This window comes from Notamacropus eugenii, chromosome 5 (genome assembly GCF_028372415.1).
Source record: "Notamacropus eugenii isolate mMacEug1 chromosome 5, mMacEug1.pri_v2, whole genome shotgun sequence".
In the NCBI taxonomy this organism is placed as follows: domain Eukaryota; kingdom Metazoa; phylum Chordata; class Mammalia; order Diprotodontia; family Macropodidae; genus Notamacropus; species Notamacropus eugenii.
This window is the reverse complement of record NC_092876.1, coordinates 9,150,616-9,176,902: the sequence shown is the minus strand read 5'-3', so window position 1 is coordinate 9,176,902 and position 26,287 is coordinate 9,150,616. Positions and strand designations below refer to the sequence as shown.

Here is a 26,287-nt window from a genome sequence, read left to right as displayed (position 1 = left end):
GAAGAGTTAGGGAAAGTTTATGAAGACCTATAGTAAGACCCTTCAAATTAAATCAACATACACTTTGATACTAGTTGGCTTCAATACAAGGGTGGGGAAAGATGGCGATGATGAGAAACATATAGGAGAGTATCAGATTTAACATATCTTTTAAAAGTTCATAACACTTTTTTCCCCAAAAACAAAGCCAGACCAAATTAGGAGACACCAGCCTTGGGGAACACAATGGACACATTGCCCAAACAACTGAATTGCATCAGTCTCTACATTTTTTTCAATAAATGAAATCGTCTTTTCACCAAATGATAAGATGAGTCACAGGTACTCCATGGAAAGATAAAGAAAGGTATTGACAAAGTAGATCTATTACATGCCCAAAGGCAACCACAAATATAATTGTTTCTTGGGATATCTGTTAGTCTTGTATTGCAGTACTGATGAATATCTGTCAAAAGACCACCATGCTAAAAATTGAAATATTGAAATTTCTTCACCAATATCAATTGCTGAAGATGAAATGTAGGGAAATTCTATTTAGGACATGACAAAACGTTTCAAGTTAAATCAACATACGCTATGATACTAGTTAGCTTCAACACAACGAATAGCCCTATTCAATGACCTTCTGGTTGCCACCTGATAAACATCTGGAGAGACATAAAATCAAAAATTTTCATTCCAGTGATGAAAGAGATCCAGTGCAATGTCCCACTTGAAGAGAGTTTCTCTATAGATTGTGAGATTCTTCAAAAGTGTCTCTTTGCAAATGATATTTGCAAATAGTGCTGATTGCACAAAGTCCTAGAATATTACAGAGCTTCCTGAAAGAGATCTTTAACCATTCCAAAGAGCTTGGCCTAACCATGCACACAGGAAAGATCAAGGGGATGAAGAATACCTAATGCTGGCATTATGACATGTAATTGGATGGGAAAGTTATGGAGCTTGTTCAACATTTTGTTTATATGTATGAGACAGTATAAGTGAACAATAAATTTAAACAAAAGTTGAACAGGAGTAGGAAAGTGGGTTGAATTACCTTTGGCAAGCGTCAAGGATCCCTTAATAACCACAAACTTCTCATAGGAACAAATGCCCATCTTTTTAATACCAACATTCTACAACTTTTGCTGTTCAGCAATAATACATTCAATACAATAATCTCCAAAGATTTAAAAATGAATATCAGAAGAAGACAATGGAGAGGTGCATTTTGGGTATAAGCCATCTACAACAAAAAACCTATGAGGAGCTTTAAAGGACAGAAAAAAGATGCTATCAAGGGAATATATGATGGGAAGAGAAGATGATCTGGTGAAGTGCTGAAGTGGTGAAATTGAGGGATGAGAGGTGGACAATTTGAGTTCTACATTGGTACCTTGGCAATGTCAAGGGAAAGTTAGGATGGGCTCTAGCACATAGGGTGGATGCTCTGTAGAGGACCTCCAGGAGGCTATAGATGGCACTTTCACAAGATAGGCAGACTTGGTTGAGTTTTGATCTGTATCACTGACTCAAAGAGATCACAGAATTATTTGATTATTTGAATATGGTCACTTGGAAAAACTGATGTCAACAATAACTGATAGAGTTCAATCTCTTCTATGGAGCACAATGAGTTTAACCTCTTCTACATGGGATAGGTAGACAGTAATCATATGGTACATGGCTCAGAAAATACCAAGCTGCCAGGGAGCACACTGATACAGCAGCACATTTGTATCAAAGGGTCATCAAATTAGGTCCCCACCCTTTGGGGAACTATATGGCAATCCAGCTTTTCTTCTGGGTGTAAAACACAAGCTCTGTATCCTGAGCAAAGCACATGAATCTCACACAACAAATAATGAAGTTATGAGGTCCCCCGTTGTTATAAATCAATGTCCTATGGGTTCTACGGACATGGTAGGCAGCAGACCTGGAACTTCAGTCCAGAATCAATTCATTTAGACAAACATTTACTAATCACCTGATTCAGGCAAGAAACTATACTAGAGTCTAGAAATACAAGGGGAAAATGTGAAAACTGTCTCTTCTCTTAAAGAGCTTATATTCTACTGGAGAGTCTCACACATACATGTATGTATGCATACACACACATATATATGTGATATGTACATGTACAAATAGTATATATAGATACAAACTGTAAGGGTATTCACATATAAATACATTTACTATATAGGCACACTAATTAAGTCTATACGTGCACATACATGTATATGCAATAATACAAAGAAGTAAATAGTAGGGTCATACAAAATTATTTCTGTCCAAAGGCATCAAGTATTCCTTTGGTCCTTTTTCAAATGACAGATGCTTTTAAAGCATCAGATACAAGGTATTTAGCACCTTCCAAGCACATCAAGAATATTGCCCCATTTATCAAAATCTCCAATAGCTTGGCAGTAATGGAATCTTGAGTCCACATCAATACTTTCTTTCTTTTCCTCTATTTTATTTGCTATGATTAGAATAAGAATGATATTGGTTGATCCTACAAAATTGACAGAAATCAATGACAATACACTAGCTTTGGCAAATTGTCATTGATTAGAAACCATTTGTTGGTTCATTTAATCCATTTCTGAAAATGATCAAGTAGGCACCAGTTTAGACTCAACTGAAAGACAGGCACACTGTTGGCAGCTTTGTTTCCATAGCACTTTTTTCCTATCAACTTCAACTTTGTGGGTGATCTGCTTCTACTGCATTGAAGTAATTGACAGACCTAAAACAAATGGGAGCAAATCTGATCACTCAGGTACCTGCCTCCAATCATATGATATGTATAGCTAAGAACTACAGTGTGGAGCAAAGTTGCATTAAGGGTAAGGCTAAATGAATTTTGAAGAACTTATTAGCTTATTACTTCAAACATCTGGAGTTTCATGCATGAGTATTCATTCTCTCCACAAATACAGATTGAAATCCTTCCTATACTCATTAGATCATCTTAGAGAATAACTGTAGCCAAAAAACAAATCGCCTTTTTGTGTCCCTGGTAACAAACTTCATTTAGCAAGGCTGTTCCTTGAACAAAGGACTGTGTCCATCACCAGTTCTGCACTTAAAATGTTTCTTAAAGAGTTGGTAGGAAAAGCTAGAGGTTCAGATATGTTCTGCTACCATCATAATTGAGAACTACATGTCACCTCCACATGACTATGCAGCATCAGAACAGGGCCTTAGTGAAAGAAAATACCTTTAGAAAGAGGATAACAGTAACAATGAGTCACATTTATATATCAATTTATAGAATATAACACTAGTGTTAAACATACGGCCCATAGGCCAGATATGGCCCACAGCATTCCCAAATGTGGGTTGAATCAGATTAAAATGTAACTGGGGAATAATTAATGGAATGAAAAAAATACAATAAAAGATGAATAATGTTAATACGTGGTTTTGTGGTCCCTGCTGGGTTTTTTTCTTAGTTTGACACCACTGGTTTAAAAAGTCCTTTCTTTATAATAATCCAGTGAATTAGGTAATAATCATCCCATTCCACAGATTTGGAAACTGAGACTTAAAGAAGTTGGGACTTTTTTTCCCAGTCATATACTAAATATAATAACTGGGATTTGTACCCAAGCTTTCTAGCTCCAAGACCACATAAGGACGAGGGGAGGAGGCCAGGAGCCCTACCTGGGAGCGATATCTAGGGAATTAATCATGAATCCAGAGTAACACAGGCAGCTTATTCCCATAGAAAGCATCAATAAGGTAATAGCAGTGATGAAACTGACGTATGGCACAGCTGTGATGAATACTGATGGGAGAAGCATTCCTGGGGAGCAAGGACACAGAAAAAACCATGCACACATTGTTGAGAAAAATTTTAGGTCTACTGTCAAAAATTCATCAGGGTTAATTGCTCAAATGGAAATGTCCTCACCCAGAACTGTGAAGAGTTTCCGAACCACCACTAGACTCAGAATCTTCTTGGACAAGAGGAAATCTGCCATTTGACTTCCTATAGTGATACAGATCCATGCAGCAATAGAAGGCAGTGCACTCAGAATCCCGTTCTGTAGACAGAATTATGCAAGGAAGACATGGGTCCCAGAAACAATATACTCAATTGCCTAGACCACTCACAAGAATTGGCTCTGGGGTAAATTATAAAGATGACAAGTATTGTATTTAGCTCACATAGACTCATTTGTCTGTACCCATCTTTGTCCTGGAAACTTCCATACCACCCATGCCCACCTGCCTCAATTTCCTCATATTTTAAATGAGAGTGGAGGACTAAATTATGTTTAAGTTTCTTTCTCACTGTATAATTTCAGGATTGTTGGAGTTCCCATGACAGTCTTATCAGTTTCATAGAAATTAACGGAGAAATGAATAAAGCATTCACAGAAATAAAAGAAAGCATGGATCATATACTCACATTTCTGATGTCAAAATCAAACATTATGTTTATCAGTAGTGGCAGGGATATCGTCAGGTTGGTGACTAACCAGAATCGGCAAAAGCCACTGATAATAATGGCCCAAAGTGGGAGGGATCTGATCATGGCATTGATGGGCAAAGACCAACTTGGGGAGCTGTTCTAAAAGGAAATTCAACAGTCAGTACAGAGAACTGGGAGACTAGGAGGAGGTTTTGCTTGAAGAAAAGTACTCATCTACTACTTACCACTTCAAACCAGAACTGTGATTAGGAATATTTGCGACCAGAAAAAAATGCTATTACAGATGGGGAGGGGAGGGCACAGGGGCAGTACCATTGAAATGCAGTTATACAGGGAAAAGGCACATTTTGTCTTTCACAGTCTAACCCTCACATTAAGGAGCTAAGTGCTATAGTAATGAAATTTTAGGTGGGGAAGCCCAGGTACAGTTGTACCAACAATGCAGAGGACTATGTGGCAAAGTACAGCAATGATGGTGATTGCTAGGAGGAAGAATTCTCTATTCCTTTTCCCTGCCCATGATGGTCAGGGTCCCATTTGCTCTGTGTTTATTAGAGACCTGCTTCTGAGAAATCAAAGAACAAATACAAGGTAGAAGCAAGAGTCTGGAAATTTAGTAATATCCTCTTTTGGAAAGGGCACTGGACTAAGAATAAAGAGGTTTATATTTGAATCTCAGTTCTGCTACTTATCAGCTTTGTGACCTGGAGTCAGTCCATCAATTTTCTGGGTCTAAGTATTATTTTTATTTTTGGTATTACAGTGGGGATGATAATGACTGTGCTACCTAAGTTACAGGGTTAAAGAAACAAGTGAGGTCATTGTTTCAAGGGAGTTATATCTATGCTACCACCTGATGAGTGTGGTGCCATATTTTGGGTTAGAGATGCATAAAGCTGAGACCCAAAGGAAAGAGCTTCAGGGGCACAGGATAGAAGAGTGGATGATGAGAAAGGCAACTGAGACTGTTTTTCAACATTTCACTTGGCTTTTCAAGGAATAATAATAGTTTCTGAGGGAGAGCCACCCAACATTACATAAACTTTGAAAAAAGGAGAGGGAGAGAGAGGATTTTAAGGACTGAGAAGTCAAGATTGTTTTAGAGACTGAGAGGAACTGATCTGACCAAAGCAGTAAGATGGCCCAAGAGGACTATGGTGCTGCTAGGTGAGACTCAGCTGATGAGGTGAGCAGGAATGCATGTGAGCAAGGAGGCATGGCCTAAATAGAGAAGGCTGGCAGGAAAGAAAAGAGACAGAAGGAGGTTCTTTCTGCATCAGAATTTATCCTGAGTTTCTGCCCAATATCCCAAGTAGGAACCAAGTCATTTTGAATCTGAGCACACTATCAGGTGAATGTGAGATTATTCCTACCTGGTTCTTATGGGGAATGGAATCAGACTGAGGCTAGCAGTGCCATTTGGTGGTTTAAATATGTCCAATACTTTGAAAATAATTGTTGTTTTAGTTGTTTATCCTTTGTTCTTGAAGAGAACCATGACATCAGTGAGGTAATGACATGACATGCAGGTTAATTGGATTTTATGTTCAATAGGTCATTAGAATGAGGGTTGGTTGTTGTTCTTTGTTTTCGAAGAGGACCAAAATGACATCACCATGATAAAGTGAAGTTTCATTGTGTCCTGATCAGACCAATCTGAGCTCGGAATGCTGAATCACAGGTTGGGCACAGATAGTCTGTATGAACTTTTGGGGTGGATACTACAAATTTGCATATCCTATGCCTACTTTGTGCTGTCTCAATTCTGCTTTGCTCATAGAGCAAAGCACCCTTTCTGATGTGGGCATGCCATGCCGAGCTGTCTTGTGCCAGTGTCTCCCTTGTTGCACAGTCAAATCCAAAGTTCTTGAGAGAGACCTTGAGAGTGTCCTTGTTATTGCTTCTTCTGACTACCATGTAATTGCCTCCCCCATGTGAATTCTCCACAAAACAGTCTTTTTAGCAAGCGTACATTTTGCATCAGAACAACGTGGCCAGCCCATCAAGTTGTACTCTCTGAAGCATAGTTTGAATGCTTGGCGGTTCACGTCCAGCAAGGACTTCAGTGTCTGGTACTTTATCCTTCCAGGTGATCTTCAGAATCTTCCTAAGACAGTTCAAATAGAAGCAATTCAGTTTCCTGGCATGGCACTGGAAGTCTCTCCATGTTTCACAGGCATACAACAACAAGGTCAACACAGTGGCTCTGTAGACTTTCAATTTGGTAGTCAGTCTAATATCTCTTCTCTCCCAAATTTTTCTTCGGAGTCTCCCAAAAACTGAGCTGGCTGGCAATGCATACATCAACCTCACTGTCAATGTGTACATCTCTGGAAAGTACACTATCAAGGTAAGTGAGCATTCAGAGCATTTTTCAGAGCATTTTTCAGAGCATTCAGAACTTCTCCATTTGTTGTAACTGATGGTACCATGTATGGATGGTGCGGTGGTAACTGATGGAGCATCTGTGTTTTCTTGATGTTAATTATTAGGCCAAAATTAGCACAGGCATTTAGAGAATTGATCCATACTTTGTTGCATCTCACCTTCAGAGGCTGCACTGAGTGCACAATCATCTGCAAACAGAAAATCATGCACCAACACTCCCTCCACTTTGGTCTTGACTTGTAGCCTTTTCAAATTGAAGAACTTACCATCAATACAATAGTTGACCTTGATGCCGTGATCATCCTCATTGAAAGCATTTGTCCACATGGTTGAAAACATCATGTTAAAAAGCATAGGAGCAAGCAAACAGCCCTGTTTCACTCTATTGGTGACTGGGAAAGCATGAGAGCATTATCTGCTATCCAAAACCAGGGCAAACATGCCATCGTGAAATTGATATATGATACTGATGAACTTCTCTGAGCAACCAAACTTGGACATAATTTTCCATAAGTCCTCAAGACTAACAGTGTCAAAGGCCTTGGTCAGATCTACAAACCTTGTGTACAGACCTCTTTTCTGCTCCTGGCATTTCTCCTGGAGTTGTCGGGCAGCAAACACCATATTGACTGTTCCTGGGCCCTTTCTGAATCCACGCTGGCTCTCAGGTATATGACCATCTTCCAGGTGAAGGATCAGCCTATTAAGAAGGACTCTAGCAAGAATTCTGCCAGCAATGACTAAGAGAGAGATCCCCCTGTGATTGTTGCAGGATGATCTATTCCCTTTACCCTTATAGAGATGGACAATGAAGGCATCCTTGAACTCCTGGGGGATAGCTTCCTCTTTCCATATAACCTGGAAAATTTCAGTCAGCTTTTGTATGAGCAATAGTCCCCCTACCTTGTAAATCTCAGCTGGAATAGAATGAGCACCAGGTGCTTTGCCACATGAAAGGAGCCTAATGGCCCTCAAAACCTCTTCTTCAGTTGGAAGTTCAGCTAAGGAGGGATTGACTTCAACCTGAGAGAAATGGTCAATGGCCTCAACATTGATTGACAATGGTCTGTTGAGAACACTATGTAAGTGTTCAACCCATTTCTCTAGGATCATGTCCTCATCACTAATCAATGTGGCTCCATCAGCACTGTGATGCACCATAGGTGTTTGGTCCATAAATAGCTTACAAGGAATCATAAAAGTGCTCTGAATTGTTACTATCAGCATAAAACTGAATTTCATTTGCCTTCTTACTGAGCCAGAAATCCTGCATCTCTCTAAGCTTTGCTTGTACTTTACTTTGATGGAATTAAATGCTGCCTTCTTAGAGGTGGATGAACTATCCTGCTGGTAAATCCTGTGGACTTCTTGTTTTTGATTTAGCAGCTTTCATTAAACCAGTCTTGGTGTTTGCAAGTGTTCTAACCCAGATCAGCAAATGCAGTGCTGTATACCAAATCTCTGAAAGCTACTCACTCCTGTTCTGCTCCACTGTTGCCAACTATGTGTTGGCTCAACTTTCCCTCCAAGTAAGCAGCAAACTGTTCACTCTCAGAGAAGAGCTCTAATTTGTTGACATTAATTCTTCTGGTAGTCATTTTGTCCTGGGGGTGACACTTCTGATGAATGCAAATATTTAGCTTGGAAAGGATAAGTCTATGACCAGTCCAGCCCTCTGCATCACACATTGCCTTTGTCACTCCCACATCTTGTCTGTCTCTTCTCCTTACAATCACACAATCTATTAGATGCCAGTGATTGCTTCAAGGGTGCATCCATGAAGTTTTCTTGCATTTCAGTAAACAGAAGACAGTGTTGATGATGAGAAGGTCATGTGATGCACAAGTCTTCAGCAGTAAATGACCATTGCTGTTGCTGTTTCCAACTCCATTCCTCCCTAGGGCTCCCTGCCAAATCTGGTAGTCTGGGCATACTCTAGCATTAAAGTTACCCAGAATTACAACCTTGTCTTCTTTTGGCATATTGATGATAACGATCTCTAGGTCTTCATGAAATTTCTCTTTGACCTCATCAGGGTTTCTCATGGTGGGAACATAGGCACTGATGATGGTGGCATGGCGTTTTCCTGCCAGTGACAATTGCATTGTCATGAGCCTATTATTCAGTCCTTTTGGCAGGCCTACCAGCTTACTGACTAGATTAGTTTTGATTGCAATACCCATGCCATCTTCACGGCACTCCCATTCACTGTGCCCACTCCAGGAAAAGGTGTATCCAGCTCCAACTTCAGTAAGCTGGCCTTCATTCACCAACCTTTTTTCACTCAGAGCTGCTATTTGGATGTGACAGCTGTTGAGTTCTCTTGCAATAAGAGCAATTCTTCTTTCAGGTCTACTGGATTTTGTGTTGTCTCTAAGTGTGCGCACGTTCCATGTGTCAATGGTGAGTGGAATCATCTTTACAGATGTTTTTGTACAGTTTGTACATTTTTTTGTTTTGGCCACATAGTTGGATTCCCCATCTGCTGTGGTAATCAGGCTGGGGTTGGGTAAGCAGACAATGTTTAGGGCACCTTTCCTAGCCCCTTCCTCACTCCAAAGGGTGAGCAGTGTGATCCTTAAAAGGCTGCTCAGACATCCAAGGGGCTGCCAAGTCCCACTGCTGCTTCCAGTGAAAAATGACCCTATGGTCTGGACTGCCTGTGTGCAGGGTTGTGACTACAGCTCCCAGTGTATCCACACCTGTTGCTTCATCATTTGCCTATCGCCACAGGACTTTGAGGAATAGTAGTGAAATGGTATGGGTGATGTCTTTTGATTCATGCATAAATTGGATTTAAGGGAGGCAGAATTGCATGAAATCATCACCCTTACTCTCTCCTCTAGAGCCATCATAGTCCAGTGACAGGACAGAATCAAAACAGTGGATGACCTTGTTGCCTTTGGTGTCTAACCAAGCTCTAAGTGCTCTACATTGCCAGCTTTAATTGCCTTCATGGCAGTTGGAATAAATTGTTCTCATTTGCCCATTCCACCAGAGGAAGTCTCCACATGCTTGTGGTAGATGCCCCCCACTAACTCACCAATGGGTTTGAGACCCTTGACTACCCTCAACTTGATTGGACCTGTCTGCCCAATGGTTTACTGAGGTGTGGCTGCTGGGCATGCTACAGCTTCTTGGAGCCACAGGTGAGAGTTGTGTAGAACAGGTGAATACCAAAGGTGGAAAGAGCCTCAAAGGAGCCTCAGCAGTCATAACACCAAGGTATTGGTCCTGCCTGAACACACCCTACACCCCTGTGTAGAGTCACCAGCTTCACTTTTTCCACCAGAGTCACTTGGGTCCAGTGGCAAGATATCGATCAAGATGACTAGAAGATGGCCCTGGATACAGTAGAAGACCTTGACCCAGGGGTACTGAACCTGTGGTAAATTCCGTGAGGCCTTCTAGATTCTCAAGTTCAGCCCTTTGACTGAATCCAAACATCACAAAACAAATGCCCTTAGTAAAACCATTTGTTCTGTAAAACTTGGATCACACCCTAGGGACTGGAAGGCCACATATGGCCTTGAGGCTGTAGGTTCCCCACCCCTGCTGACCTTTTTAAGGTAAGGTCTTTAACAGGTCTTTGTTTGACTGAGGCAATGCCCATTCAGTAATTAGGGCTAGGTAAGAAATGAGGCAGAGTATGGCCTCTCTTACCTAGTCAAAAATAATCTGGGAGGGGAAGACCTTCAGGGTTTCTGGCCAAAACAGAAATAATTGCTATTTATATTCACTCTTATCCAATCATGGCCCAAACAATGACCAAGTAGAACTTGACCTGGGACCTCCTGGCTAATAAGTGAGAGCCAAAGTGATTTGGGTTTAAAGCATGATCTTGAAGAAAAAGAAAACTAGCCCACAAATGCCAAGATATATTGTGATATATATTGTGAGGTTTCAGATATCAAAATTTACATTCCTTTCAGCAGAGCATAAAAGGAAACAAAAAAAAGGAAGAAAAAGAGTAAAAGGAAGGAAGGAAGGAAGGAGGGAAGGAAGAGAGAAAGAGAGAGAAAGAAAGAAAAGAAAGGAAGAAAGAAAGGAAAAGAAAGAAAGAAACGGCTTTGTTGCCCAACTGGCCAATTCCATTTGGCTCCCCAATGGGGCAGCTTCTACTACTACACAACCTGTAGGCAATTAAGCACAAAAGAAGTGTTAGCTGCTTTTATTAACATACCTCTCCAGCCAATGAAAAAGTGATATATTCCTTTTCACTCTCACTTATATAGGGATGATTTATGGGATCATCATAAACTAGAGAAAACCAAATAACACAGCAGACACAGCCAATTCCTCCTAGGAAAAACAATACCAAGTTAATGTTGATGATTTCTCCCTTTGATATGATTCTACTCCATCTCTCTCTGTCCCTCCCTGTCTCTCTGTCTCTGTCTCTCTCTCTCTGTCTCTGTCTCTCTCTCTGTCTCTCTCTCTCTCTCTGTCTCTCTCTCTCTCTCTCTCTCTCTCTGTCTCTCTCTCTCTCTCTCTCTCTCTCTATATATATATATATGTATTCATATCTTTACTTGCATCTATTTCATCTCCATATAATCCATATCCGTATTTATATCTATCTCTGTATCTATATGTATGTCAATATCTGTAATATCAATATCTATACCTTTATATTCATTTATATCAACATCTTTATTTATATCTGTATCACTAATATCTGTCTCTGTATTTTATGTGATAATCCCAATGTTCAAAACTTCCTTCACTCCTTATGAGCCCACTTTTTTTCTCCCCCAAACTCACTTTATCATTTCAACTAAATGTCATCTCTTCCATCTCTAAATATAGCCTTGCTTCTTCAAGACTGGGACTTGCAAAATCCCACAGAATCAGAATCTAAAAAAATTCTGAATTTGAAGGGATCTCAGGGGCAATACAGTTCAATTCCTACCTGCAAAAGAATTCTATCTACATGTGCTGGATTGGTGTTTATTTAACATTTATTTGCCTGAAGAAATGTAATAACAGGGAAACCACTATTGCCTGAATCAGCCCATTCTGCTTTTGGATATTTCTAATCACTTGAAAGTTTTCCTTATATCTCCAAGTTCATATTTTTGCACATTTCAGTCATTGCTCCTAGTCCATTGCTTCAGTCCATTGAACCTTTGAGGGTCAAACCAAGCACACCTAATTCATCTTCCAAAATGCAGCCTTTCAAATTCTTAAAGATTACTCTTATGGTATAAGATATGGAATGAATGGGCTTCTCAGCACATTGATTTATTAAGTAATTCAGGCCAGCTGCCTAACAAATTGGGACCGGTAGGCCTCCTTTGCTTTGGCACTAAATGTCAAGTACAGAGAGAGACAGATTTCTGTACATTAAAATCAATTAGTTAAACACTCAATTAATTAAAAGAAGGTAATTAACCAGGATACAAAATTATGTAATTTGATTTCTAATTGGAGGAAAGATTAGGGACATTCCAATTTGGGAAGGGGAGAGTAAACTGGTTGATTCTCTGAAATCAGAAAAAAAGAGGTCTCCCACTCCCCCCAAATGTCTGTAAACAATCAAAGGAACATGGAAACTATGACTGATTGGTCAGTACATGGTCAATTTTCAGATAAGACCTATGGACTTCTTGAGACGTACAATTGTGAGAAAACTCCTTGCAACAATCTTTGGATCTGACTGGGTTTCTGGTCAGCCTAACCTAGGTCCTTAACTAAAGGTCTCTGAGCAGCACGCAGAAGTGGTACAACTTCTTAGCCTTGTAGGCCTAGTTTCAAACAACACAAATTCTTTTTTTCTTTTCAATTCCCACAATTGTGGGAATTGTCTCACAAGATAGAAACTGGACTAACCATATTTTAATAGAAAGGAAATTGAGGTAGATACAGAATTGAGGCACAAGATGGAGTAAGTATGCTTCACCCAATACCCGCTACCACCCACCACACTATCATGTCCATCCTGAGCTTCTCTTCAAATCCCCAGCCCCTTCAACTGATTCTCATAGGACATAAACTTGAGATCATTCCCTATCTTTGTTGCTGTCCTCCAGATAAGCTCCAGAACATCAAAAGTCTTAGTCCTTTTAGAATAAGTTGCCACCAAATGAATATTCTGAATGTGATCTGATAAGACTATAGTACAGTCCATATTCTTTCTTATTATAGCCTATGACTGTATTAACTTCTTAAGCTGCCATATCATTATATGGATCAGTATGGAGCTTGTAGTTCAACAAAACACCAAAATCTATTTTTCAGGCAAACTATTATCTAAGGATTCTTTCCCCAGCTTGTGTTTATAAAACTGATGAAAAAAAAACCCCCAACAAAATATAAGGCTTTATTTCCATTTATTCATCTTTTTAGATGCAACCCAGTGTTCTAGCCTATGAAGATATTTTTGGATACCAACTGTCATCTCATTCCACAATGCTTCTTAAACTGTAGATCATGAAGCACTTCAGAAGCACTGAAGATGTTGTGAGTGGAAAAAGTTTAAGATGCCCTGAGTGTGTTGGCTGTATCTCCCCATTCTGTGTCAATATAACAATGGAATTAGAATGCAGTTCTGACTTTTTCTAAGTCATTTTCAATACTATTAAATTGCATAGAACCAAGCAGAGATTTATGGGTCACTCTTTCATCCAATAATTATCTATTAAACATTATATCTATCTATCTATCTATCTATCTATCTATCTATCTATCTATCTATCTATCTATCTATAGGTACTATGTCCAGAATTGGAGTTACAGAAAGAAAAATGAAATTCCTTGTCTGCAAGGAGTTTACATTCTACTGTAGGGAATGATGAGACATACAGAAAAGTCAATATAAAATGGATACAAAATAATTTTGGAAGGGGACACTAACGGTTGGGGGAATCAGGAGTGAACTCATCCTAGAAATGACACAAGAACAGAGGAAATCAAGGATTCTAAGAGGATGATTATGGGAAAGAATTTCATTCCAGACATGACAGATGAGCCATGTACAGAAAACCAAAAGTAGACCAGTTTGGCTGGAATATTGAGTGTATGAGGGTGAATAACATGTAGTAACTAGCTGTTTGCCTTATATCCCAATCATCAATATTTACTTCCATTGGTGGACAGATAAGCCCAAAAGTTCTTGGAATAGCAGAGTCCCCCAACCATCACTTTCACACATTATCCAACAAAGCAACCTAAAAGGAAAATGGGTCTATAATCCCAGCCACTGCCACCACCAGTGCCAGTCAAATTTTACCTGTTGGGTAGGCAATCCAGACTGACTGGAGCAACAAGGTCCCCTGAGGGAGAAAAATAAAGTGGCAAGTACTTGGTGAGTCAACTTTTACTACCACTTCCTGTCAGATTCCATCTGTTTTCCTGGTGAAGAAGTGAAGGAGAAGTTAGCCTGGAAGCCTGTCCTCGAGAGTCCTGGAAATAGCAATTACTCAGACCACTGGAAGTTATCATCAAAGAAAAAACTCTTGCAGAGAAGTGGCCAGCATCCCAGCTACCAGCACCACCACCTACCGACCAGCTGCCAAACGAGAAGCAGATAAACTCAAGAGCCCTAGGAATAACAGCGCCTCCTACTCCTGGTCCTGCTCCTTCAGCTCTTCTTCCAACCCATCCTCTACAGACATCATCCAGGAGAACAATCTTTGTGGATATGTGATCTAGCAATAGTATCTGCAGCCTCCTTAGCAATCACAACTACTGGAAAAGCAAAGAAGACAGTTCTCACCTTTAGAATGTTCGTAAAGCCCTTGGCACTGTCAAATGGTTCTTGGTCAGAAATGGATATGGTTTTATCAATGGCAATGACACTAAAGAAGGTGCATTGCCATGTACTTTCCTGCTATACCCTAAGGGCCACTTGGCCATTCCATCAGATTTGCAGATGAAACCTGCTGCATATGTTGTTTCCTCATTTCAGAATGTGAGCTCCTGGAAAGCAGGATTGCTTGTTTTCTCTCTGTATCCCTAGTATTTATCACAGTGCTGTGTACAACGCCAACTCTTCTACATGGAAACTTTATTCTATCCCTTCCATCTTCTTCAGTAGATTGATCTTCGATAATCTCTCCTCTCCTTATTGACTTTTCTGCTACCTTCAAACATATTTATCTCTCCTTTCCTTAAAAAAAGACAAAAACAAAAGGCTTTACCAAACCCTACCATACCATCAAATTGTTATCTTATATCTCTCCTTTCTAAGACAAACTTCTTGAAAAAAACTCTCTGCAGTCATCTGACTTCTAATCTATCATTTGACTGAAACTGTTCTCTAAAGTTACCAATGAGACCTAAAAAATAAAAATAAAAAATGTCTATTCTTTTAACTGCCAAATTTGATGATCTTTTCTTACTGCTCATCCTTGTTGATTTCTCTGCTGAATTTGACACTGTTAGCCATTCTCTTCCCCAAATACTCTCTCTGAATTTTAGTGACAAAAACCTCTCCTGTTTCTCCTTCTACTTCTCTTACTGCTTCTTTTTAGTCACCTTTGGGGTGGTTCAGTGAACTCCAGTTGTGGAGTAGTGGTATCATATGGTGAGATCATCACTCAAAAAACTACTTTGGCAACAGTTTTTGAAATGGTGTCCCTTTACACAGCTGCGTAAACTTCCATTTGTTTAACTTACAGATGAGATAAGAAGGTATCTCCTTGGGCTTTGGTATCTCAACATCAATTGCCTTTTGGACATTTCAAACTGGATACCATGGAGGGCAACATTTCTAAAAATGGAACTTTTATCTTTCCTTCTAAACCTTTCTCTTACCTAAACTTCTGTTTTTGTAGGAGGAATGTTTTGTAGAAGAATGATGATTCTTCCAGTTTCTTGGGATTGCAACCTTAGTATGATACTGAACTCCTAATTCTCTCTCCCCACACAAACCATTGTTAAATCTTGAGATTTTTTCCTTTCCAACATCTCTTTCATCATAACCCTCTCCCCATTCATACAGATGTCACCTTAGTTTAGGATTTCATCAACTATATTTTAGCCTCCCTTCCTCAAATCTTTCACCACTCCAGGTCATTCTACACACTTCTGTCAAAATAATTTTCTTTAAGTTTAGATCTTACCACATGAGTCCCCTACTCAGTTAGCTATGATGGCTTCCTTTTGACTCTAGGAACCAAATATGAATGCCTCTGTTGAGCATTCAATGTCCTACACAATCTTTCCCCAACAATAATTTACAAACTCATTTGACATTACTCCTCTTTCCACACTCGGTGATCCAGCCCAACTGTCCTTTCCATTCTCCACATATTACAGTGTGCCTCATAGAGTTATTCTCTTTCTCAATACACAACTCAAGCACACTTCTCTTCATAAAACCCTTCCTGATTCCCCAACTGTCAGTGTTTTCTTTCCAGTACTATAAGTATGTAAGCATCTATTTATCTACTTTGCATATATTTCTAATTATTCACTTTATATTTATGCTATCCAGCTGTTAGCTGTCCTATTAGAATGTTATATCTCTGTGGATAGTGATTGTTCTATTATTTCTACTTTGATGATTTATACTTAGTACACTGACATTTAATAAGTACTTGTTGATTGATTATAAGTAAAATTTAAATGCTTTTTAGTTTGCTCATTTATGCATGCATGGAAGCATGTATTCAGCTTGGAAAGACAGATTAGAAGAGGCTACAGAAACAAATCCAGAAAATAATTCACTGACCATGAGATCATCTCTATTCTGATTCTCAAATTTACCTCTCCTGCCCTCCCTCATTTCTGATATGCAGTTTCATACCTCCTACTGCCTTTCAAACATCTCAAATTGAATGTTTCATAGATACCTTAAACTCAACATATACAAAACTGAGCCTGTTAGCCTTTCTCCTGAACCCTCCTTGCTTTCAAACTTCTTTTTACAAATAACTGTAGAGAGCACCACCATCTTCCCAGGCCCCTTGAGCTTGCAACCTAGGTGTCATCCTTGATTCCTCACTGTCTCTCTCTCATATCCAGACTATTGCCAAGGACTGTCAATTTCACCTTTGCAAAATCTCTTGAATATGCACACTTCTCTCCTCTAATATTGCAATCACCTTGGTGCAGACCCTCATTACCTTATTTTAAGCCTGGCCTATTACAATAGCCTGCTGATGGAAAGACCTGCCATAAATCTCTCCACACTACAATCCATCCTCCATTAAGCAGCCAAAGTGTTTTTCCCCCTAAAATATAAGTTCCACAATCACACACACACACACACACACACACACACACACACACAACTCTGGTGGCTTCCTATCACCTTTAAGATAAAATACAAAATTCTTTGATATTCAAAGCTCTTCATAATCTCCCCCTCTCCCCACCAACACTTCTAGGCTTCTTAGGTCTTTCTTCCCACTAGGTACTTGTTGATCATGTGACATCGGTCTGCTTGCTGTCCCATGAACAAAACATTCAATCTCTTGGCCTCAGGTATATTTTTTGGTGGTCTCTCATACTTGGAATGGTCTCCTTACTCCTCTGTCTCCTGGTCTCCCAGGTTTCCTTCATGTCCCAACTAAAATCTCATCCTCATCTGTATGTAGCTTATTTGTATGTATTTATTGGTTTATGCTTCTCCATTACATTGTGAGTTCCTTGAGGGTTGTTTTTATTAAATTGTTTCAGTCATGTGTGACTCTTCATAATCCCATTCAAGGTCTTCTTGGCAAAGGAGGTTTCCAATTTTCATCTCCAGTTTGTTTATGATGAGGAAACTGAGGCAAACAAGATAAGGTAGATTGCCCAGGATCACACAGCTAGTAAGTATATGAGGCCAAATTTGAACTCAGGAAGATAAGTTTTCTTGACTCTAGGCCTGGCACTGTATCCATTGTAACACATAGCTGCTCTTCTTGAGGGCAGAGACTCCCTACAAATTCATTTTGCATTCTTAGTACTTAGCACCTGCATATAGCAGTGCCTATCAAGCCTATTGTCTGTCTGACTAAGTTAATCAATTGGCAATAGTTAGGAACTGATTGGATATGGGATGTGAGGGAGAGAGAGATCCAGGAATGATTCCAAGGTTGTAAGTCTGAATGACAGGAAGTATAGTGGCACATTATACAAAAATAGTGAATTTAGAAATAGGAATGGATCTTAGAAAGAAGATAATGAGTTTTGTTTGAAAAATGTTGATTTTGTGATACCTATGGAGATGTCTAATAAGCAGTTGGTAATGTGGTCTTGTAGCTCAGGCAAAAGATTATATATATGTGTGTGTGTGTGTGTGTGTGTGTGTGTGAGAGAGAGAGAGAGAGAGAGAGAGAGAGAGAGAGAGAGAGAGAGAGAGAGAGAGAGAGAGACTAAATGAAGGTAATTTTCATAAAATATTTGACTATTCTGAATCACAGATGTAATAGTGGACAGTTAGGTCATATGGATGAAGGACATCCCTAGTCTTTGAGTGATGTAAAGTCAGAGTAGAGGTGGTGCCTTTGCATATTTCATTGGCATCACCTCTTCATACCTCTCAGTCAGCTGTCCCAAATTATTTATGTCCTTAGCAGTGATGGAGAATTCAGCTGGTATGGATTTTTATATGGTAATTAATACTGAATAACACAATGGATGGAATATTCAGCTTTGAATCAGGAAAATCTGGGTTCAAATCTCCTACTAGCTATGCCATTGAGGGCAAATCACTTAATTTTTGTATGACATGTTTATGAACAAAGTTATAGATGAATTGTGATCAGCTTTGGTTGAGGGAATTTTCAAAATGGAAATTTCCAGTAGATGCACATACCTGCTGGAGCTCTCCTCCGAAATCCCTTAAAATACCTATAAAATATGACTCTAAACAAATTCTAGAGCAGCAGAAGCCTCAAAATGACAATGAAACAGATTTTCAGCCCAAGACAGCCTGGAAGGCAGATAGAAAGGGTCTATTGCACAGGGCTAGAAGTGTAGCACTGTGGCACAGATAGGACTGGACCAGGTTTCAGAGCACTGAATCACAGGTACTTGCTGTGGGTTTCCAGATTTATCACCCCACAAATGTCAAAGACAACTTCAAAGGTCAATGAGAAAGCTCTTTCACCTGAGTGAGAGGGGAGGACAACACTCACCCCAGTCTTGGGGTGGTGGCAGCCACTGTTGCCTCAGCAACCACTTCTGGAACTCTCTGCCTATAGAGCCTGAGGGAATCTAGAGGTTGGTCTGGGTCTCAGTCCTGAGTGGAGGTCCTGGGGCAAGGTGGAGCACTGGAGAGGCAGAGATGGTGGCAGATGTGGAGAGGGAGCCCTAATCGCAGTTCCAGGGAAGGAAAGAGTGCTTGTGGTTGCTCACAGACCAGAGCATAGACCAGGAGAGGAGTAAACACCTCTCCCATGAATATGCCACTTTGGAGGAACTGAGAACTTACAGATATCTATAGATATCTTGGAGAACAGCTGCACAAAAATTCTGAAGCATGAAGCAAGATACCCCCCACTTGACAAAGGACTCAAAAGTCAAGTAATTGCCTGGGGAAATGACCTAAAAGAGGAAAAATAAGACTATAGAAGGTTCCTTTCTTGGTGAAAGGGTATTTTCTTCCATCCTTTCGGATGAGAAAAAGCAAGCATGCAACTGGAGGAAGATAGCAAGGTTAGAGCTCCTATATCCAAAGATTCCAAAAAAAGAAATATGCAATGGTCTCAGGCCATGGAAGAGCTCAAAAAGGATTTTGAAAGTCAAGAGAGGTGGAGGAAAAATTTGGAACAGAAATGAAAGTGATGCAAGAAATCATGGGAAATGAGCTTGTTAAAGGAGAACCAAAAGAATGCTGAAGAAAATAATACTTTTAAAAATAGACGAACTGAAATGGCAAAAGAGGTCCAAAAAGCCAATGAGGAGAAGAATTCCTTAAAAAGCAGAATTGTTCAAATGGAAACGGAGGTCCAAAGGCTTACTGAAGAAAATGATTCTTTAAAAATTAGAATGGAAGAGATGGAAGCTAATGTCTTTATGAAAAATCACAAAATTATAAAACAAAGCCAAAAGAATGGAAAAAAAGATGACAATGTGAAATATCTCATTGGAAAAACAACTGACCTGGAAAATAGATCCAGGAGAGATAATTTAAAAATTATTGGTCTACCTGAAAATTACAATCAAAAAAAGAGCCTAGATATATATCATCTTGCAAGAAATTATCAAGGAAAACTGTCCTCATATTCTAGAAACAGAGGGTAAAAATAGAAAAGGAAGAATTCACTTATCACCTCCTGAGAGGAATATTGTAGCCAAATTCCAGAGTTCTCAGGTCAAGGAGAAAATATTACAAGCAAACAGAAAGAAACAATTCAAGTACTGTGGAAATACAATCAGGATAACACAGGATTTAGCAGCTTCTACACTAAGGGAGATTTGGAAGGTCAAAGAAGCTAGGATTAAAACCAAGAATCACCTACCCAGCAAAATAGTATAATAATTCCAAGAAAAAAATGGAATTTCAATGAAATAGAGAACTTCCAAGCATTTTTGTTGAAAAGACCAGAGCTGAGTAAAAAACTTGACTTCCAAATACAAGAATGAAGAGAAACAAGAAAAGGCCAACAGGAAAGAGAAGCCACAAGGGACTTATTAAAGTTGAACTGTTTACACTCATACATGGAAAAATGATATTTGTAGCTCATGAGATCTTTTACAGCATTAGGGTAGTTAGAGGGAAAATATGTATTTATATACATACCTGTGTGTGTGTAAGTGTATATGGGTATGTATGTATGTATGTGTTTATTTTATATGTGTAGGTATGTGTATATATACATATATACATGTATGTATATATACACATACATAGACAGAGGGCATAGGGTGAGCCTGATAGGAAGGGAGAATACCTAAAAAATAAAATTTACTGTTGAGTGGAAGGTACTAGGAATAAGAGTAAGAGTAAGAAAGAAGAAAGGTATAACGCAGTAAATCATCTCACATAAAAGAGACAAGAAAGAGCTTTTACAATGGAGGGGAAGTGGGGGAAGATGAAAAGGAATGAGTGAACCTTACTTTTGTGGGATTTGGCTTAAGAAGGAAATAACACACACTCAGTTGTATATGGAAATCTATTTTACCCTGCAGGAAGGTAGGGGGGAAGGAGATAAAAGTGGGAAGATAATAGAAGGGACAGCAAATTTGGGAAAGGGATAATCGCAAGCAAACACTATTGTGGGAGGACAGGTCAAGGGAGAAAATGTAATAAATAGAGAGCAGTTTAGGATAGTGGGAAATGTGGTTACTCTTTCACAACATAACTATAATGGAAGTGTTTTGCATGGGTACACATGTATGATGTATATTGAATTGCTTGCTTTCTTAATGAGGGTGGTTGGGGAGGGAGGAAGGGAGAGAATATGGAACTCAAAGCTTTAATAATGCATGTTAAAAGTTGTTTTTGCTTGCAGTTGGAAAATAAGAAGTACAGGCAAAGGCATATAGAAATTTAGTTTGCCCTACAGGAAAATAGAGGGGAGGGGATGGAAGAAGAGGGGAGTAATAGAAGGGAGGACATAGTGGAGAAAAGAGTAGATGGGATACATGCTGTCCTAGGGTGGGGGCTGGGAAGAGATGAGGAGAAAACTTTGAATTCAAATTCTTGTGGAACACTGAAAGCTAAATTATATTAATAAAGAAAGGAAAAAAAAACAAAATGAAATTTTCCATCATGTACAATTTTCCATCATTTACAAAATCACAGATCCTACACAGAGTAAACTAATAATGAATAACATGGTAATAGATTGAAAGGGGTTTTCTCCTTTACATACAGCCACCAAGAAAACTATAGGGAGAGGACAAGTAACTTTATTGCTTTGATAATTGACTTTCAATTCCATTCACTTTAACATATATTCTTTAAGCACCCATTACGCATAAAGCAATGGGTTGGGTTGTGGCAAGAGAGAGACAAAAATTAAACAGTCCCTACCCTCATGGATTTTTCGTTCATTTGAGGAAATAAAATTTGCATCAAATTTTGAAAAGGGGGAAAAGGGGTCAAAGAATGCTTCATGGAGGACATGACATCTATCCTGAGACTTAAAGGAAGAAAAACATTTTGTCAAGGATGAGGTAAATGTCCTTTTCATCTTTAGGATATAATCGGTGTGGATATACAAGGCATGGGAATGTAGGTATGTAGAATTGGTAGTGATTCAGTATTGCAGGCAGATTTTTAAAAAATAGATAAGTCAATGATAATGGAAAGAGCACTAGATCAGTGTCAGCAGAGTTGGATTTTATTCCTATTCTGCTTCTAAAGTCATTCTTTGAAAAGATGGAAAATTCACTTTTATCTCTCTGAGTCTCAACTCTCTCATTTATATAATAAGTTTGAACAAGACATTTTACAGGATTGTAGTTTTATCTTCAATGATATGTTAACTATTTATCTGCAATAATCCTGGATATTAGCTGAGTGACACAGCGGTTAGAGTGTCAGCCCTAGAGTCAGGAAGACTGAAGTTCAAGCCTGACCTCAGACATTTACTAGTTTTGTGACTTGGACAAGTTACTTAAGCTCTGCTTGCTTCAGTTTCCTCATATATAAAATGGTAATAATAATAATAGCACCTATCAGGGTTGTTGTGTGGATCAAATGAGATAATAAATATAAAGTGTTTGACACAGTGCCTTGCATATAGTTAGTACTATATGAATGTTAGCTTTTAAAAAAATCACAAAGGGTGTCAGATATCCAGGAGCATTTCCTTTGAAAATGGCAACGTTTAGATTTGATAGGAAATAACTTACCAAAGATATAAAAGATGTATGGCCAACCCAGGGATTGACAGATGAATCCACCCACAAGGAGGACAGTGAAGATTCCCAAAATTGTACCTGAGTAGGAGATAGCAACTAAGTTATGAGTTATGGTATTGGAAGCTAAAAATTTTTAGGCTAACTGTAGGCTATTGAACAGAGGGAAAGTGTACAAGGGGCATTTTAAATTCACACAACATTGAAATCAATTGAGAGGAAAGCATACAAATAGTCAGGATTCAGGATTCTCCTTCTATTTGTAGTCCCATTTAAGGAGTCTCTCAGTGAACCAAAAATGGAAGATACAGCGATAAAGAAGTGAGGAAATGTAACACAAATGCCATGATTTTGACTTCTTACCAGATGAAGTAATGCTACTTATTCGACTCCGTTCCAGTGGTGGAGCCCATTTCACCCAGAAAGATGGTGAAGCTCCGAATTCCATCCCCTGAAATGAAGATACCAGGATTTTTCTTTTTAATTCCTAAAGTTGAAGAACACCATATGCTAGTTAGACTTAGTACATATCTTAATACCTGGGCCATGCCCTGGGCTGTTCTTGTCAAGATGATATAAACCAGTCCTTGATCTGCTGCAAATGGTATTAAGAAGCTGAGAACTGAGGAGATGAACAATCCAATCATGAATATTTTCCTTGCTCCAAGCACTCCAGCAAAATATCCACTTGGGGTTAATGTGATGATTTGACCATAGGTGATAGAACTCAGGATTATCCCCTGAATTTCTGGACTCCAGTCATATGCAGGGACCTGTAAGACAAGGAGATATCATTTCTTTTTTTTCCCCTTTCTTTAGTATTTTATTTTTCCCAGTTACATGAAAAAACAATTTTTAACATTCATTTTTAGAACTTTGAGTTCCAAGTTCTCTCCTTTTCTTCCCCCCCACCCTCCCATTGAGAGTGTAGTCATGCAAAACATTTTCATGATGGTCATGTTGTGAAAAGGAACACAGACAAAATCCTCAAGAAAAATAAAGTAAATGAAAGTATTCTTTAATCGATACTTAGAGATCATCAGTTCTTCCTCTGGGGATGGATGGCATTTTTTCATTATAAGTCAACAGCATTGTCTTGGATCATTGTATTGCTGAGAATAGATAAATCATTCACAGTCGATCATCTTACACTGTTGGTGTTCCTTTACACACAGTGCATTTCGCTTTGTATCAACTCACGTAAGTCTTTCCAGGTTTTTCTGAGAGCATTCTGCTCATCATTTCTTATAGTACAATAGTATTCCATCATAATCACATACCACAAATTATTCAGCCTTTCTCCAGTTGATAGGCATAGCCTTAATTTCTAATTTTTTGTCCCCAGAAAAGAGATACTATAAATTCTTTTTGTACATATACTTCCTTTTCTTTTTTGTTTTCTATCTCTTTTGGGATATAGAACTAGTAGTGGTATTGCTTGGTCAAAGGGTATACATGGTTCTATTACCCTTTAGGCAAAGTTCTAAATTACTCTCCAGAATGGTTGAATCAGTTCATAACTCCACCAACAGTGCATTAATATCTCATTTTTCCCACATGCCCTCCAACACTTCTCATTTACCTTTTCTGTCCTTTTAGCCAATCTAATAGGTATGAGGTAGCACTTCAGAATTGTTTTCATTTGTATTTATCCAATCAATAGTGAGTAAGAGTATTTTTCATGTGATAATAGGTAACTTTGATTACTTCATCTGGCAACTAATCACATCCTTAGATCATACATCAGTTGGGGGATGTCTCTTATTTTTTATAAATTTGATTCAGTTGTCAATATGTTTGAGAAATGAGGTCTTTATCAGAGAAACATGCTTCAATTTTTTTTCACAATTACTATTTCCTTGCATCCTATGCTCCCATTTATTCTATTCTCTCCCTCCTTTCACCCTGTCCCTCCTCAAAAGGATTTTGCTTCTGACAACCTCCTTCCCCAATCTGCCCTCCTTTCTATCAGTCCCCCTCCTGTCTTACTCTCTTCCTCTCCTTCTTTTATGTAGGATGATAGAATTTCTATGCCCAGTTGAGTGTGTAGGTTATTCCCTCTTTGAGCCAATTCATCTGCCCCCTCTTCACCTCCACTGTAAAAGCTTTTTCTTACTTTTCTTATGTGAGATAATTTACTCTATTCTGTCTCTCCCTTTCTTCTTCCCCAGTACATTCCTATTTCTCATCCATTAATTTCATTTTTTAGATATCAGACCTTGATATTTAACTTATCACAGTGCCCTCTCTATCTATATCTACTCTAACTAACTAACTAACCAACCCAATAATGAGAAAGGTCTTAAGAGCTACAAATATCATCTTTCCACATAGGAATGAAAACAGTTTAACCTTATTAAGTTCTTTATGATTTCTCTTTCCTGTTTACCTTTTTATGCTTCTCCTGAGTCTGGTATCTGAAAGTCAAATTTTTCTTTTTTTTCTATTTCCATTTTCTATTCAGGAAAACCTGGTCTTTTCATCAAGAATACTTGAAAGTCCTTGATCTCATTGAATGACCATTTTCCTCCCTGAAGGATTATATTTGTTTTTGCTGGGTAGGTGATTCTTGGTTGTAATCCCAGCTCCTTAGTCCTCCAGAATATAATATTCCAAGCCCTTTGATCCTTTAATGTAGAAGTCATTAAATTCTATGTTATCTTGACTGCAGCTCCATGGTACTTGAATTGTTTCTTTCTGGTTGTTAGCAATATTTTCTCCTTGACCTGGGAAATTTGGAATTTGGCTATAATATTCCTGACAGTTTTCATTTTGGAATGAAATTTTCGGAAGGTGATGTGTGGATTCTTTTCATTTCTATTGTATCCACTGACACTTGAATATCAGGGCAATTTTCCATGATACTTTCTTGCAAAATGATATCTAAGCTCTTTTTTTTCTCATGGCTTTCAGGTAGTTCGATAATTTTAAAATTCTCTCTCCTGAATGAATTTTCCAGGTCAATTGTTTTTCCAATGAGATATTTCACATTGCTTTTTTCCATTATTTTGGTTTTGTTTTATTGGTTCTTGTTTTCTCAAGAAGTCATTAGCTTCCATTTGCTCTATTTTTATTTTGAAGAAATTATTTTCTTCAGTGAGCTCATGGACTTCTTTTTCCAGTTGGCCAATTCTACTTTTTGAGGTATTCTTCAAATTGTTGGCTTTTTGGGCCTCTTTTACCATTTGATTCAGTCTGTTTTTTAAGGTGTTATTTTGTTTAGTATTCTTTTGTGTGTGTGTCTTTCCTTGACCAAGCTGTTGGCTCATTTTTCATGATTTTCTTTTTTTAAGGTATAAAGAGCTTTCATTTTTTATTTTATTCAATCAGATAAAGTTTTAATTTTTTAAAATGAATTTTTTTTTCAGTTTTCAACAATTACTTCCATTAGTCTTAAATGTTCTTCTCCCCTTACCCTCACTCCCCAAAATGGCATACAATCTTATATGAGTTCTACTTTCAAGATTTTCTTTCTCATTTCTCTTTCCAATCTTTCTTCTATCTTTCCCCTTTGATTTTCAATATTCTTTTTGAGCTCTTCCATGGCCGGAAACCAATTCAAATTTTTCTTGGAGGCTTTGGATGTAGGAATTTCAACTATTCTTTCTTTTGAGTATGTGTTTTGATCTTCTTTGTTAACGTAGTAACTTTCTATAGTCAGATGTTGTTTTTTTTTCCATTGATTGTTCATTTTTCCAGTCCATTGCTTGACCTTTTAACTCTTTGTTA

The 26,287-nt window shown here is 38.6% G+C and overlaps 1 protein-coding gene across 1 annotated transcript in view; it reads right to left on the bottom strand.

The window, feature by feature from the left end:
* LOC140503278 (probable small intestine urate exporter) overlaps nucleotides 1-26,287 on the bottom strand; it is a 69,448-nt gene that overhangs the window by 1,919 nt on the left and 41,242 nt on the right. The window contains exons 5-10 of the mRNA XM_072607113.1: nucleotides 23,098-23,331; nucleotides 22,922-23,009; nucleotides 22,553-22,639; nucleotides 10,998-11,116; nucleotides 4,403-4,564; nucleotides 3,902-4,034 (exon numbers count right to left, since the gene is read on the bottom strand). Of these exons, the coding sequence (XP_072463214.1) occupies nucleotides 3,902-4,034; nucleotides 4,403-4,564; nucleotides 10,998-11,116; nucleotides 22,553-22,639; nucleotides 22,922-23,009; nucleotides 23,098-23,331 (823 nt within the window). The remainder of the gene's footprint in view (nucleotides 1-3,901; nucleotides 4,035-4,402; nucleotides 4,565-10,997; nucleotides 11,117-22,552; nucleotides 22,640-22,921; nucleotides 23,010-23,097; nucleotides 23,332-26,287) is intronic.